We start from the raw sequence: 14685 nt of genomic DNA, 5'->3' as shown, positions 1-14685 counted from the left end.
ACCAAGATGGTCTGGTCGGTTCCCGTTTCCATGCTCTTCTTCGGGATTTTCTCTCTGAACAGCAAACTTAAAGGGACGCCAACCGCCCGGCGTCGACACGACGCCGGCCGGACGGAAGGGCCTGCGGAAGCCCGCGCGTCCACGCTGGACACGGGCTTCTGAAGAAGCGAATGGCTCCGATCTGGACGGAGGATGAACCCGAGGCGATCCGCCATGTCGCCCCCCTGTACGGTGCACGTGTTTGTTTGAACACGCGCGGTTTTCCGGCCTCTCCTCAAGTGTGGGACGTCTGACTTGCGAGAGGGTCTGACTGGCGGTGGCCCCGCCGGCGACGCTTACACAGGGAGAGCGGAAGGAGGCAGAGAAACTCTGAATGCTTTTTACACCGGTGAAATTTATATTAGCGCTGCAAAGCAGTGACTTCCACGATGCCAAAGTACTAAAAAAAGAAAGCCTCTCCCTGAAACTTAGTCTGATATATACATATCTTTTACAAGTTAATTTTAGAGTCAAATAGCATTATTATTGAAAAACCCTATTTTTCTCCAAAAAAAGGCAGCCCTCGAGAAGTACTTAGCTCTAGATCAGAAAAAAAAAAATCTAATGCCAACACATAGAAATAAAAAATGTATGTGTATTTGCCTTGCGGAAAGCTTTTAGTAAAGCAATAAATAATAAAACCAAAAATTTTTAAAAGGTTAATATCAATAAAGAGTTACGTGAAAAAGATATGACACTTTTACTATAGATATGCCAAACTGTAACTTTTTTATACCCCCAAATAAAATATCTCAAAATGAATGAAGAGGCAGAAACTGGCACTTGGATTTAGCTGGCCACCTAGGACAGGACTTTTATTCAGCCTTTTTTTTAAAGTAGGGCGTTCTTTATGCAAAGCTTCGAATACTGTTTGCTTTAAAAGCATATTTTCTATCAGTGTTATTTAAATAAGTTAAATAAGATTTTGGCAAAACAGTCACATTTTTTTAAAAATCACCGAATATCCTCATACAAATGATATGCCCAAGACCGAACCCACTTAGACGGCGGACACCGGGTGTCTCAGCACCGACGTTTTCGGACTCAGCTGGACCGCCCGGCCCCGCGGTCCGGACTCTGCGACTCCCAGCGGACACACGTCACTCATCCCTGAGGCTGCGGCCCAGCATCCCTCCTCAAGAAATCTTGGGACAGCTTCGAGCATTACCCGGAGTCAACTCATCCACAGAGAAAGAACGGAAAAGGACGTTCTTGTTGTATACATGTATAAAAAAATAATCTTCGTGCTATATCGAAATATTTAAGCCCGCGGTTTGGCACGTTAATCTTTGAAGAAGGTCTTAGAACACCCGGAACCACCCGGTCAGCTTCGGGGGCACGACCTCGCAGCCACATGGGCCCTGCTCTCCGTCTAGTGCCCCCCTGTGTCATCTGGAAAGTCTCAAGCACTTTTTAACCGGGGACCCACGATTACGCAGCTGGTACTGGGAACCATACGCTCAACATGCTGCAGAACTGTACCGCTCTAGTCAACACAAAAACAAAAAGCGAAGAATGAGATCGCGGTGTCAAGGCGTCCTTGAAGGAGCTTAGAAAAACATGGTCGTGAAACAACGAAACCGCAGGCCCCAGCTGCTCGTCCTCGTCCTCCCTCCCAAGCGTCCAGTGCGGGGAGCGAGCGCCTCGTGCTCTGTGCGAGGGAGGACTCCCGCGTGGGGGCGCCGTCGAGTGTTTCGTGTGGCAGTGACATTCGGCGGCACATGCATCCACCTTGGAGTAAGGGGCCGGGTCGTGGGTGACCCCGAGCCAGCCGCGTGTGCAGGCTGGGCCTGGCCCCTCGCCACAGAAAACAGAGGGTTTGGAGATGGCCTTGTGGTCCATCCCTAAGTATAATCTACGTTTCTACAATCTCAGTCACAAATGGCTGCTTGGCACATTTTCACACTTAAAAATTATTATATTTTACTGTTATGTCCTATCCTTCAAACTTGTTAATAAAAACAAAGCAAATGTGAATAATAATTATTGTACCTCAGAGACCCTCTAGTTAATACTCTAAATGGTCATCACATGAGATGACACGTAGCTATTCTTTACTATAGACTTGTAATTAGGTCAAACATTTACCATCGGGAGGTAAGGTGTGCTCCCAGACGAACACACCTCTGTACGCGTCATGCATTTTTAGGAGACTCCATCTCACGGTGGTTATTTCAAAGAATCCCAGGCACAGAGACTGGAAGGCGGAGGAGACGGGTGACTTTCGAAAGCGTAACTGATTAAGTGTGGTTCTTGTTACATTAATCTTGTTGTGGAAACAGTTTTCTTTGGGGGTGAAATTCTCAACAGACTACGCTGCACAAATATTCGCTTATACGCAGTTCTGGGACTTACACAAATGTGTGACGGTCAGCACAGTAGATGATGTCCAGTTTGGTAAAAACCCTCAGTGCTGCACTAAGTCACTGTCAAACTACGTGAGCGTCGGAGAAAACCCGAAGAGCAGCGATTCGAAGTCGCCCGCGGTTCTCCCGGGGGCCGGCGTGCGCTGTCCACCCCACGCCAGGTGCTGAAGTGGGAAGCGCGGGGGTTGGGGTAAAGCGTGAACCGGGGTTCCCGGGGAGACTTCACTGCTCTGAGGGCCCAGAGGCCGGCCGTGGGACGCACCCCGAAGCGGCTTTGCCCCACTGCAGCCTCCGAGTTGGGCGCGTACGAAGAAAAGCGTGTGTGCCAGCGGGGGCCACTAGCACGGAGGGGGGCGAGGTTCGCAAGTCACGGCACCCGAGGGTCGTCATGACCTCCAGAACGCTGCCGGCACGCGCGGCCCCCACACCTCGCCCGCACCCCGGTCCTCGTCCAGAATGCCCTGCTGAGTGTGGGCCGATCGTGCATATGCCGAACCTCACCCACGCCGCGTGACCTCGGGCGCAGAGGGCGCTGCGGGGTCACCGAGGCTCTGCGTCGGCTGCCCGGGGCCGTCCAAAGTCCTGGATTCAAGCCGAGAGGCTCCTGCCGGCCGTCAGGAAGCGACCCGCCAGGCTGTGCAGAGGGCCACATGGCAGGGATGGCGGGTGGCCTCTTGGGCCCGTGATGGCCCCCCACTGCCAACCAGGAGGACATCCTCGCATCGGCGACGTCGGTCGGGCAGAGAAAGACGAGCGCCGTACGACCTCACTTTGTATGAGGGATCTAAAAAGCCAAAGGAGCAAGAAACGCACACACTTCCACAGACGCTCAGAAAAGGAGCTCAGACTTGTCGCCAGAGCGGGGTGCGGGGAGGGGAACGGGGGCTGAGGGTCACAGGTACAACTTCCAGTGATGAGCTAAGTAAGCCCTGGGGACGCAAAGGGTCACACGATGAGGACAGGTACCGCTGCTGCGTGGTGCGCGGCTGTCAAGACAGTAAATCCTAAGAGTTCTTGTTAGGAAAAAAACATTCTCTATTTTGCTTTTCCTTTTATTGTATCTACATGAAACGATGATGCTAACTCAACTTTAAACTTACACGAGCTAAGGATTATATCTCAATAAAACTGAGGTGGGGGCTAGCCTTAAGTAATTATTTGGAACAGTGCTTAATTCTTGGCACAAAATAAATATCTATTTAAATTATTTGTATTGCATATTCACCAAAAAACATCTGTAAAAATAAAACTTCCTTCTTAGCCCGTGTGGTGTGGTGTGACAATCCTTTGGCAGATAAACTTCTGAGTTTCCTCTCATGAGACTTATTACATCGGGTTATATTTTGTTTTATTGCTATTATAGCAAAATAAGGGTTTTAAAAAATTTGTCACCCATATGCACTCATATTTCCTTCTGTCGAACCGACCTTCTAATAGGCAGTTATAAATACAGAAATCTTAAATAGCTCAATGAATAAACTATATTTTGGCAAAATGGGCTATAAAAATTTGAATGCATGTTAGCAATATTTCTACTGACGAGCTGAAATAAACTCTCGGCTATGTACTTCCGAGGTGGCCTCTCATCTCCGCACACTCAGCCTCCAGGACCGTGTGTCTCCTGACGTGGGGTGGGGGGTGGATAAACGGCACTCGCGAGGCGACAGGCGGGGTGAGCCGCGGCCCCGCTCTGGGCACGGTGAGAAAACCGGACGCAGACGTCCCACGGCCGCGCCGCTGAAACCTGCTTTGTAGGCGTCTGTTTTCCTTTAAAATTCTGATTACTGACGGTAAAGAGAGAGATGATGAGGAATTGCGGGTTCCCTTTCATCCTGCATCTCAGCTGGGAAGTCCTTCATCTGACCACAGCCTCAGGTAATCCTTTGTCACTAATTAGAGAAATACTGAATATTTCAACTATAAATTGCTTAATTATATTTGTCAGCCTGCTCCAAACCAATTAATTATTTACTTGTAAAAATCTTTGATGCGACGCTGTCCCGGGGTTCATTTCTGGAATACAGACCAGGAGCCATATTTCCTCTGCCACCCCAATTAAGCTGAAGATTCAAGACAGTGAAATACAGTGTTGTGATGTACCATGATTTACAGCATTATTCACTGCAAAGAAACGAATCCCGTTCCCTGTGACTCAAGTTTACCTGCGGCTGCCCCTCACAAAGCATGAAGCCACTGTCACGCTCCGTCATGAAAGAAGTCCCTGTGAGCTTGTCCTGTGCAGTCTTAGCACATATAAGAGAGTTTAGAAAACAATTACAGAATTTCTCAGGGCCGAAAAAGCAACACCTTCTCGGATTGGCACGCCGCCCTCTCTCCCGCCAGCGCTCGCTCAGTACCTTAGCAACCCCCGGGCGGGCAGAGAGTGGGAAGGCAGGGAGCCGCTTGCTGGTCATTCGCACACTGCTCGTGCTCCCCCCGGGGCCCTGGGGCGGGGAGGTGCAGCAGCGGTAAAACCATCAGCGTCCACACGTGCAATCACCACGTATTTACTGCGCTAATGTGATCGGCCGGGAGCCTCCTGGAAACCCGAGGCGGCCTGGCGAGCAAAGCAGACACGGTCCCGGTACTCGACAGCGTTACGTCAAGCGAGAAGCACAGACGCTGATAGAACAATCACACGGGAAAATGCGATTCTTCTACTAATTGGCCGCGTTCCTACGCGGTATGAAGGAAGAGCATTCCAAGGGCACTAACAGCCTCGAACGGTACCAGGGTCAAAGGCAACGCCCTTGGGACAGTGACATGTGAGTGGGGACTAAAGGGTCAATGGACACGACTCGGGGGGGCGGGGGGGGGGCTCCAGGCAGAGGGGCGCGGGCAGGGACGCCCAGTGCCCGGAGAGAAGGGCATGGGGAAGGGGGCGTGGCGGTCGGGGGTTCGAATGGAATGAGAAATCGACAGACGTGTCGGATCGATGCCACGTGTCTGGAGAGGCACAGAGAGTTACGTGTGCATGTGCTTACGTTTGTGCATAAAAACACAGACACACACGAATGCATTATTTAGCCTCATAATAACACGAAAGACGTGTTTTATTAACCCAATGTCATAGCTCGGGCAACCGCAGCTCAGTCATTAAAGATCAAACAATGAATCGAGGTCGCACGGCGCCCGGCTGCGAGCCCCGCCCTGGCCACCCGAGCCCAGCCTGGACCCGGCCTCCCGTCGCACGCGCTCTGAGCCGGCCCCGCCGTCACACGCTCGCCTCGGCGGCACCGAGGCCGCTCCCTGCTCCCCGCGGGAGTCGGCCGAGCGCCTCTGCGCCCGGCGGCGGGTTCCAAGTACGCACGAACCACGTGCCTGGCACGCGGTGAACGTCCAACACGCACGTCAATTACGGAGCGACTTTTACAAGCTACGAACTGCGGTAGCTCGTTTGCGGAGCGGCTCGCCCAGCCTGTGGCGGTCCCCGACGCCACGCCCGCCCACTCGGCAGCACCGCGGACACCTGCGTGCTCGCCGGAGTGTGTGAGAGGCCGCCGCGCTCACACACGCAGGCCGCGCGCCCGCGCCTGCCCTGCACGGATGCGAAGCCGGGGACGGGGTCCTCGTGTCCGTCCCCGAAGCAGGAACTCCAGACGCCCCAACGTGTCTGCGAAGAGCACCTTGGCCAGTTTGTGTTTTGATATTACGTGCGTGTGTGTGTGAAGACGCAAAATAAAGTTGGGAAGGTTTTGTGCCCCGACGGCTGGTGACGAGCCCCGGGAGGTGGGGTGGTGGAGAAGGGGGGCGAGGCTCCTCGCCGCGTGGGACAACTAACGCCCCCGGGACGGGCTGCGCTTTACGGCTAAAAAGAAAGAAAATAAACGCCGGGCTTAACAGGTCGAATTCCTCCCTCTTACACCGGGAAGAGAGGCGGCGTGCACGGCGGGCTGCTGAGCCCAGTGGAGGGAGAAGCCACGGCCGCGTGCGCGGCTGGGACTGTCCGCCGGCCGGAGGGCGGGCTCGGCCTGCGCAGGGACCCGGGGCGCACGCGGTCGGAGCCGAGTCCCCGAGTGATCGTTCCCGCTCTGGCTGGCTGTCCGGTCAGGACTACACGTCGCTCTGCAGACGACACCCACCCACACTGGAGGGCCCGAGCCACGCGACGGCACCCCAGAGGCCAGCACGACACGGCCAGCCCTCCGCAGAGGCCGCTCGGAGTCCCGCCCCGTCCCCGCGGAGGACCCGGCTGCGAAGCCGTACCTCCCGCCCCAGAGCACAGGCCTGGCCGTCCGCGTCCACGCCGGTTCTGAGCGCTCGCGCGTCCCAGCGGCCAGCGCGGACCCCGCCGCGGGAGCCAGCCGGGCTGTCACCGCTGCCGGCCACGGGCCCCGCGCTCAGGTCCCTGAAGTATGTGACCCGCCCGCACGTCTGCCAGACGGCGCCACCGGAAACAGTAAGTCCGCAGCGTTCTCGTTTTCGATTTGTTGTCGACCTTACCTTTATCATTCTGGAGAGATCGCCGGCATCTGCTAATTCCAAAACGATGTTTAGCTCATTATCTTCAATGAACGACGCGTAATATTTAATGACATTTGGATGGTTGAGTTGCTAAGGAAAAAAGGAGACATGGGAAAGTTTTCTTACTGGAAATTCCAAAGAGTCACTTATAGTTCTGTAACTTAACAATAAACTTAGCTAATTTCATTTTCAAGTTACAGAAATCTTAACATGACTACATTTTTCTTTAGTGAATTTTGAAACAAGTATTGTAATTGTTAAAAGTAAAATATCAATCAATTTTATTTTAATATTCTTTATGAGAAATAATAAATTATGCACTGAAATTTTTTTTGAAAGTATTCTTAGCATAATGAACATGTATATGCATATAAACGAATGACAAAATTAAATGATCACTTGCTAAAAATTACATCTTTCAAAATGAGAACTGTCATTTCGGGACACTCGATGGCAAATAAAGTTTTCCTTTTTACTCTTACTTTGAAGTGAGGGCTGATCCTAGTATAACAGCAGCCAGTGGTTGAAAAACAAAACAAAGCAAAACTGACAACTATTATATCATACCTAAATAGTGCTTCTAAATCAAATAAAACAAATGCACTTAACTTGTCTAAGGGATTAACTCACAAAGTCACCCTAAGAAAAATTTCACCATATAGAAATATGTGAATCGGTCTATACACATTTATGATCTTTTCGTACCATCTTTTTGTTCAATCTTTACACAGTTAACATAAGAAAAATAGCTTCTCACAAAAATAGTATTCAAGAATTATTCCGGAGAGCGCATACACAGGTTTCCTCTCCTCTTTCTACTAACGCCTTTTCCTCGAAAAGTTTATATGTATTTTTAAAGTAGCTGCTTCACGTCCCAGGAAGTAACTATCACTAATAGAATAGTTTAAAAACGTGGCTCGTTTTAAGCTCACTCTTATCTTTTTGGGTCAATTGGAATCGCTTTATGCAGAAACAAAACTGGACGGCATAAAGAAGACCCAAGTCTTACCTAAAAGTTAAAGCTGTAAGATAAGCCACGGCATCCCTCAAAGGCCATTCTACGAGAATAAGGGCAGCGCAGAAAAAACTGAAATTACAGTCATCTCCTTTGAGGGGATGAGAGACTGAAAAACGAATTCAGACATGTACCTCACGTCACCCTTTCTAAATCGGGTAAAAAGGCACAGAAACAGTACAGAAAACGTGCGCGCCGTTTGGGTCGGTACGCACTCTGTCACCACGCCCCGAGACGATGCAAAGAAGCGTGCGCATCGCTTACCCTCCGGGAGCACGTCCGAGGGGAGGATCAAGGAAAACTTCCTCCGTGTTTTATACCTGTTTTGCCTATTTTCTAGTTAGAAATGGGGGGGGGGAGGGGGGCAAAAGCTAATCCTACCAACTGTTCCAATCACATTATTTACAATGAACCCAAAGGTAATTACGTTTTTCAACATGTTCAGGTTCAAACTCATAGTTAGTTGAAGTCAGAGTGGCATACATTGTCTTCAACATCTTTTCATTTGTAAGTACAATATTTAAATAAGTCTTTTTCAACAACATATTCAATTATGCTCGAAATGCAGTCAACAGCGTCTGGTTATTTACCTTGAGGAGATCTATTTCTTTGATACAATCGGCACGTGCTTTGGCATCCATTAAATCAAATATCTAAAAACAGAATCCAGGATTATTTAATAAAATAATAATCTATAGCTCAAGCTACCATGTAAGTTCACTAAGATCGTTTGTATTAAGCTACACACCCACCAACACACTTTCTTTCCGATTAGGTTTCGGAGCTACAGAGAGATGTAGGTACTTTTAGTTCATGTTACCGTTTGTGCTCATCTTTGCCCTCAAAAGTCAGCATTAAAACAGGAAAAGAGAACAGCTAGATCTTTCGCGTCTTAGGTTCAAATGGAACAGAATGGGAACGGCAATCGTTAGTACAATAAAACAGTAGTTACCATACTGAACACTTAATGTGTGCCAACAAACGGCATGAATGATCTCATTCGATTCTCACTTGATCCTTACAGGGATGATAACATTATATTCTTATTTTACAGATGAAGAAACGTGGTTTAGAAAGCTTAAGAAGCTGACAGTTCACACAGCCAAGTAAGGGAGCAGCCAGAATTCATTCTCTGATCCGACCTCGCGACCGTAACCTGTACAATGAAACCAGGTTCAAGTCTAGTCCTGCGCCCTTGATGGGGGAAATGACTCCGAGATGGTGAAGGCCGGTACTTCGGGGGGAGGGGGGTGAAAAAATCTCACTCTTGTTAAGCATAAAGCACAATATGCATACGACACATAAACAGATATATTTATAAAATTTAAATTGCATGGGGGGAGGAGTAATTAGGAAAAAAGTGTCTGAAAAGGCTCCTTAAAAGATGATAATGAAGGAAAGATTGAGAAATATTAGCCTAATGTGAAAAAAAGGAAAATAAATCACATGACCGAGGGGCACTGACCAGGTCTCGGAAAACAAAGCCCTCCCCAGATGTCCTGGTGTGTGCGAACGGGCCCCACGAGCCTGACGCTTGGCTAAAACGTCCGCACAAGCCGGCGCCGCGGGCCGGTCAGGACCAGCTGCGACACTCAGCCATCGCGGCCCGGCCCCCCGCCTCGGACGCCAGCGCGCCCCAGGAAAAGCAGGGGTGGGGAGAGGGCGGGAGGGGGCCGCCGGGCCCGTGCCCTGGAGGGCTGTCGGCCCCGTGCCCAGCTCCGGTGGTACCGACGGCTCCCGCCCCGGGGCGAGGGCTGAGGCTCCCGGAGGTGAGACACCTGTGGACGACAGTCACCTGCGCATGGCAGACACAGGACGTGGCCGCGCCGGGCGTGGGCCCCGGGCGTCCCAGCTCCAGCCTGTGTCTCCCCCACGCGCCCCGGCGGCCGTCAAGTCTGACACGCACACACCGAACTAGTGAGCTCGGAGCGACGTGTGTGCGAAGTGTGGTGCCGGAAGCTGACAGGGGTCCCCGAGCGTGTGACGCGGCAGCTGGACCCGAGAGGACAGGGCCCTGCGGGCCGGCGCGGCGGGCGTCCTTGGCAGAAACGGGGCCACCCCGGCTTGCGAGGGGCGACTCATGCCCGAACACGCACGTGGCTCTAATGTTTCCTTAATTTTGTAAAACGTGAAGAAAACAAAATTTTAAAGCCAGAATAAGACCTGTACGCTCGCCCCCTGAACACCCGTGGCTCTTGCTCGCTCCCCCCCACGTCTCGCACAAACGAGTCCTGCAGAGCGACAGCGACGGCCCAGAAACGCCCTCGCCCGGCACCCCGCGCGGCGCTCGACCCGGCCCGCGTCCGCGGTCTTCGCCTTGTTCCGACCGCACCGCTCCTCACGGAGACCGCGCGCGTCGGGCTTACGTTTCTCAGGTCTCATGCGAAGCGGCCGAGCACCGGGGACCGGTAAGACGTTTTCCATTAGTTGTGAGTGCACAGCACCCTGGTTAGACCTTTGTGTGGTGTATGGAACGATCCCCCGATCACTCGCTGCTAAGCCGTGAAACCGCGCAGACCCTCGTCCTGGCTCACGGTTCATGGAGCGGGAAGCCGGGGGCAGCGCAGGCCCTCCCCTTCGTCACGCGACGGAAAAGGCCGCGCGTCTGGCGGTGCGCGCGGCGGGGACGGTGACCGCTCTTCTCCGCCGGGGGCGGCTCCGCCTCGGCCGCAGCGGACGGGCGTTACCCAGCAGGATCTCAGAACGGGACAGAACGCAACGGAGCGAGCAGGAAAGGAAAAGAAGGAAAAGAAGGGTCTACGAGTGGCCAATCGCTATCCCGGGGTTTATCTAAAATGCCTAGTAAGACTGTTTCGCAAACACCACGCCCTCGAAGGCGCTGAACTTCGGGGAGCGAGAGGGAGCATTCGACGCCGTGGACCCCACGAGCAGGACTGAAAATCGGGAACAACTGCCCGTCTCAAGGCAGCGTGACGGACAGCGCGACACCGGTCCCGGGGGCAGCCGCAGACGCCGCAGCCCTCTTCTTCGACTCCACACGAGGTCGGCGCGCACAGGTCCAGCCTGTCCCCGGCCTTGTCGCTGCCATGCTCAGAGCCGCGCTGGACGCCGGCCGATCGCGAGGCCTTATAAAGCCAGGGAATGAGCGAGCGGCCGGGCCCCAAAGTGGGTCCCAGTTACACCCCTGCTCCTCCTGGTGTCCCGTCCCTCTGAGCCCGGTGCCGTGGGGTGCTCTGTAAGCCAAGGGCGGATGGCCGCGCAGCCTGTCCCCACCGCTGAGGGGTGAGGGGAGGGGGCCTGACACCCCGCTGTCACTGGGAGCATTGCTACCAGCCTGCAGGTTTCGGGGTCTGTCACCTGCTGCTGGTGGCAGGGCCGGCCCTACAGAGAGCGCCCCTCTCCACGAAGGGGCAGACGACGGGGAGGGGGCTGCAGAACCTGTCGCAGAGGGCTCGGCCTCTCTGGGTGGAAGCTACAGCCACGGAATGAGGCGATCCCCAACAATCATTGTCTCTAGCACCAGCGCCCAAACACCCGGCACTGGGGGTGTGGGGGACACGGGGCAGGGCTCCGGCCAGGCGACTGCAGAGCAACCTCGCTCCCCGCGGCCAGGCCTGGAGCTGGCCTCTGTCCCCAGCACGGTGGACCTCGAAGGGAATGGAGGGCTCCACTTCTCCCTGGGGACGCCCCGCAGGCCGGCAAATGATGCTGTGGCTTTTCTCCACCGAGTATTCACAGAGCACGATGGAACAGTGACTTAGAGAATGGAAATCATCTTACCTGAACTTTTTTTAAAGCTACTGGCACTCCATCCAAGAGACAGGCTGCTCTGTAAACTTCACTAAATTGCCCGCGACCAATTTTCTTTTCTATCCGAAAGTTGGCTAAGGTATTATAGCCCATGTCCGGTCGTAAGGCCTTCTGCAATTAGAAAAGGCAGAGAAGTTTTCAATCGCACGACATGCACGCAATCGCTGACTGCTCCCACCCACGTAGGCGAGACCCCAGGCGCGGCAGACAGCCAAGCAGTCGACGGACGGCCACGGGCTGGGCACGGGCGGTCCTGAGCTCATAGCCGTTTACGCTGGTGCGGAAGGGAGCGGTAAACAGGTTACTGTGGAACAAATACGTATATTTATATATGTGACATGCGTGAGATAGAAAGGGCTAGAAACAATCGAGGAGGAGGGACGTAAAATGTCAGGCGATGAGGATTTCGAGACTGCGGATGAGGACCACGGTCTTCGGTTCACGGAGAACACACGCGTCCCGAGGCCTCCCTCGCCTCTCTGGCAACTCTCTTCTTTCCCAATGTGCCTCTGAGTCGACATGGAATCGACAGACACGCTCATTTAGGCCAAGCTGCCAACCGAGGGGCGAAAACGCCTTGGCGTCCTGATAGTCATTAACTTCTACAGAGAACGTTTCCCGTGCCGGGCATCGTTACTTTAGAAAAAAAAATAAACGACTTTACTTTCTTAGAGCAGCCGTAGGTTGTTCGTCTATATGATTTATTTTTGTCACCACTGAGATTAATAATCGTCACCGTGACAAAATGGCACTTGTCTCACAAAGCAAACTTACAAAGTACCTCTTCTCAGGTGCATTCCACAGCTATTAGTGACTTTTTCAGTTGCTTAAAGTTTCATTTAAAGAGGAGAGATTTTTTAGTTGCCCATGTTTCCTAAGTAACCATTTTTTGGAAAGAAACGGCACGCCAGGGCACGCCAGGACGCTCTGCAGCCCCGAGGGACAGGGCGGCGTCCTGCCCGGGCCACGGGGTCCCGCCTGCCTCACTCCCCCAACAGCGAGGCCCGGCGCCACCGCCGGGAAGCGCCGCACACGTCCGCTGTCACCGGGACTGGGAATTCCGTCCTCTGTCTGCACAGTAACTGACAAGTGTCAGCCGAACCGCCGAGGCGGAGGCGGTGTGCCGGCCGCATGCTGAGAGCAAAGGCGCGCTAATGCGTTCTGGCGTGCGGGTCTGTAATCGCACATTTACATATGCAATGACCTACATTTGCATGTCAGATCACACACCGTCTAGGTTTATTAGGACTGGGCGCCTCCCGGAGCTTGGCGGCCGGAGTGGCAGAGAGGGCCAGAGGGCGGTGTGTTTTGGCAGAGGAGGGACGAACTGCCACCGAAGATTAGGCTGATGTGGCCCAACATTAGACGCTTCATTAGGCGTGATCTGCGGGCAGTGGGCAGCGCATGTCAACTTCACAGCCCATTTGCGGCGCCCTGGCCCCCGCTGGCCCCCCTTCGGAGGGCAGCGCGCTGAGTGACAGCTCGTCTCATCTGCTCCGCTGTCCTGCCGCCCGGCGCGGGCGGGGCCGGGCGCAGACGCGCGTCTCCGCTGCCTCGGGCCGCGCGGCCCGTCGGGCGAACACGCAGCCCCCGGGCGGCCGGTGCACGAGCCCGTCGCACGGGGAGACGGGGAGACGGGGAGATGGGGAGACGGCGCCCGCCACGCGCCCGGGCAGGGGGCGCCGCCGGGCGTTTCAGAGCAAAGGACGGCGACCGCGCGGGGGCCCAATCGGCGAGGAAACTGTTTCAGGAAAGACGCAGGTTCTCGTCTTTGAATGACGCCCAACGCGCCCCATGTTTTTAGTTTAGCATTTGACTTACACTGGGAATAAAAGAACCCGGCAGAGTCACGGAATTCCAGTCGTAGGGAACAGAAACCGGGTAAAGCCGCCGTGCCTCTGCCCCGTCCCCGACTCGGGGGACAAGCTGGGCCTCCGCCACCGCAGCCCTAACGACCGGGTGGTTTTCTGAGCCGCGCGCGCGGCTTTCGGGTTCGACGCGTCACCTTAAGGGCCCCGAACTCTCGGACGGCGACTCCTGCACTGTGTCGTCACGACAAGGAACGACGAGGACGCCGCGCCGGCGACAGCTCTCCGTCCCTTCCACACCTGGCCGCGCCCCCCCAACACACCTTTGTCCCCGGGGGGCACCGCACAAGGCGCTGGCTTGTCCCCAGGCCTTGCAACAGCTTCGCTCTTCAAACCTGGCACAGCGCCCTCCGCCGAGCTGCCGCCGCCCTGCCGAGGGGCCGAGGGGCCGAGGGGCCAGGGAGGGCCCCGCTCGCTCAGGCAGCGCCGCTGGCTCCCGCCCCGGCACGTCCAGAGCAGGGGACAGCGGTCACTCGACCCGGCACCGCCACACTCAGGCGCCGAGCCCGGGCCCGGTCTCGCTGGCTTCGTCGATCTGCTGACACGCACGCCTCTCCCCCCAGAGAGCCCCCCACAGGCAGAACCGAGTTCCCCGCCCCAGAGAGCCCCCCACAGGCAGAACCGAGTTCCCTGCCCGGCCACGAAGGCTGCCGGGCATGCGGCGCGGGCTGATGGGGACAGACGTCTACTAAGTCAGCGACTGTCGGCGGAGGGGGCTTTGCCGGCGGGCTTGGGGTGGAATCGGTGGAGGAGCAGAGTGTGGTGAGGACTGAGACCTGGGAGAAGGTGACCCCTGCCAGACTCCGAGCAGCACCCCTTCCGCCCCCGAGACGAGAGGGGACTCTGGAACACCCTCCGCCCCGTCGGGGTGACGCGGGGCACCAACGCCGTGCCTGAAGGCAGGCTCGGCCCGAGGCCTGACCTGGGCCCGGCAGCAGGGGCGCCTGTCCGGGACCCCGAGCCCAGCTCTGCTGCTCGGGGCCGTTCCGAGCGGGCGGGCTGCCGAACCAGCGTCCCGCAGCTGGAAAACAGGGGACAGCCACCGGACCGGAGTCTGAGTGAGGCCGTGCATGGGGAGCGCCCAGGACGGGGCCGGGCCCGTGGCAAGGGCCCCACACCGGTCCGTGTCCCACCTTCCCGACCCGAGGGCCGGCAGCGACAT

The 14685-nt window shown here is 55.1% G+C and overlaps 1 protein-coding gene across 2 annotated transcripts in view; it reads right to left on the bottom strand.

Moving 5' to 3' along the window:
• Positions 1-14685, bottom strand: part of NEK7 (NIMA related kinase 7) — a 59206-nt gene that overhangs the window by 16775 nt on the left and 27746 nt on the right. For both annotated transcript variants that reach the window (XM_016150553.2, XM_036235485.1), the window contains exons 3-5: positions 11626-11766; positions 8475-8537; positions 6849-6959 (exon numbers count right to left, since the gene is read on the bottom strand). In XM_016150553.2, coding sequence (XP_016006039.1) covers positions 6849-6959; positions 8475-8537; positions 11626-11766 — 315 coding nt within the window. The remainder of the gene's footprint in view (positions 1-6848; positions 6960-8474; positions 8538-11625; positions 11767-14685) is intronic.

Source organism: Rousettus aegyptiacus, unplaced genomic scaffold (genome assembly GCF_014176215.1).
Source record: "Rousettus aegyptiacus isolate mRouAeg1 unplaced genomic scaffold, mRouAeg1.p scaffold_m13_p_18, whole genome shotgun sequence".
Lineage (NCBI taxonomy): Eukaryota > Metazoa > Chordata > Mammalia > Chiroptera > Pteropodidae > Rousettus > Rousettus aegyptiacus.
The sequence above is the reverse complement of the archived record's forward strand: the minus strand, read 5'-3'. Positions and strand labels throughout refer to the sequence as shown.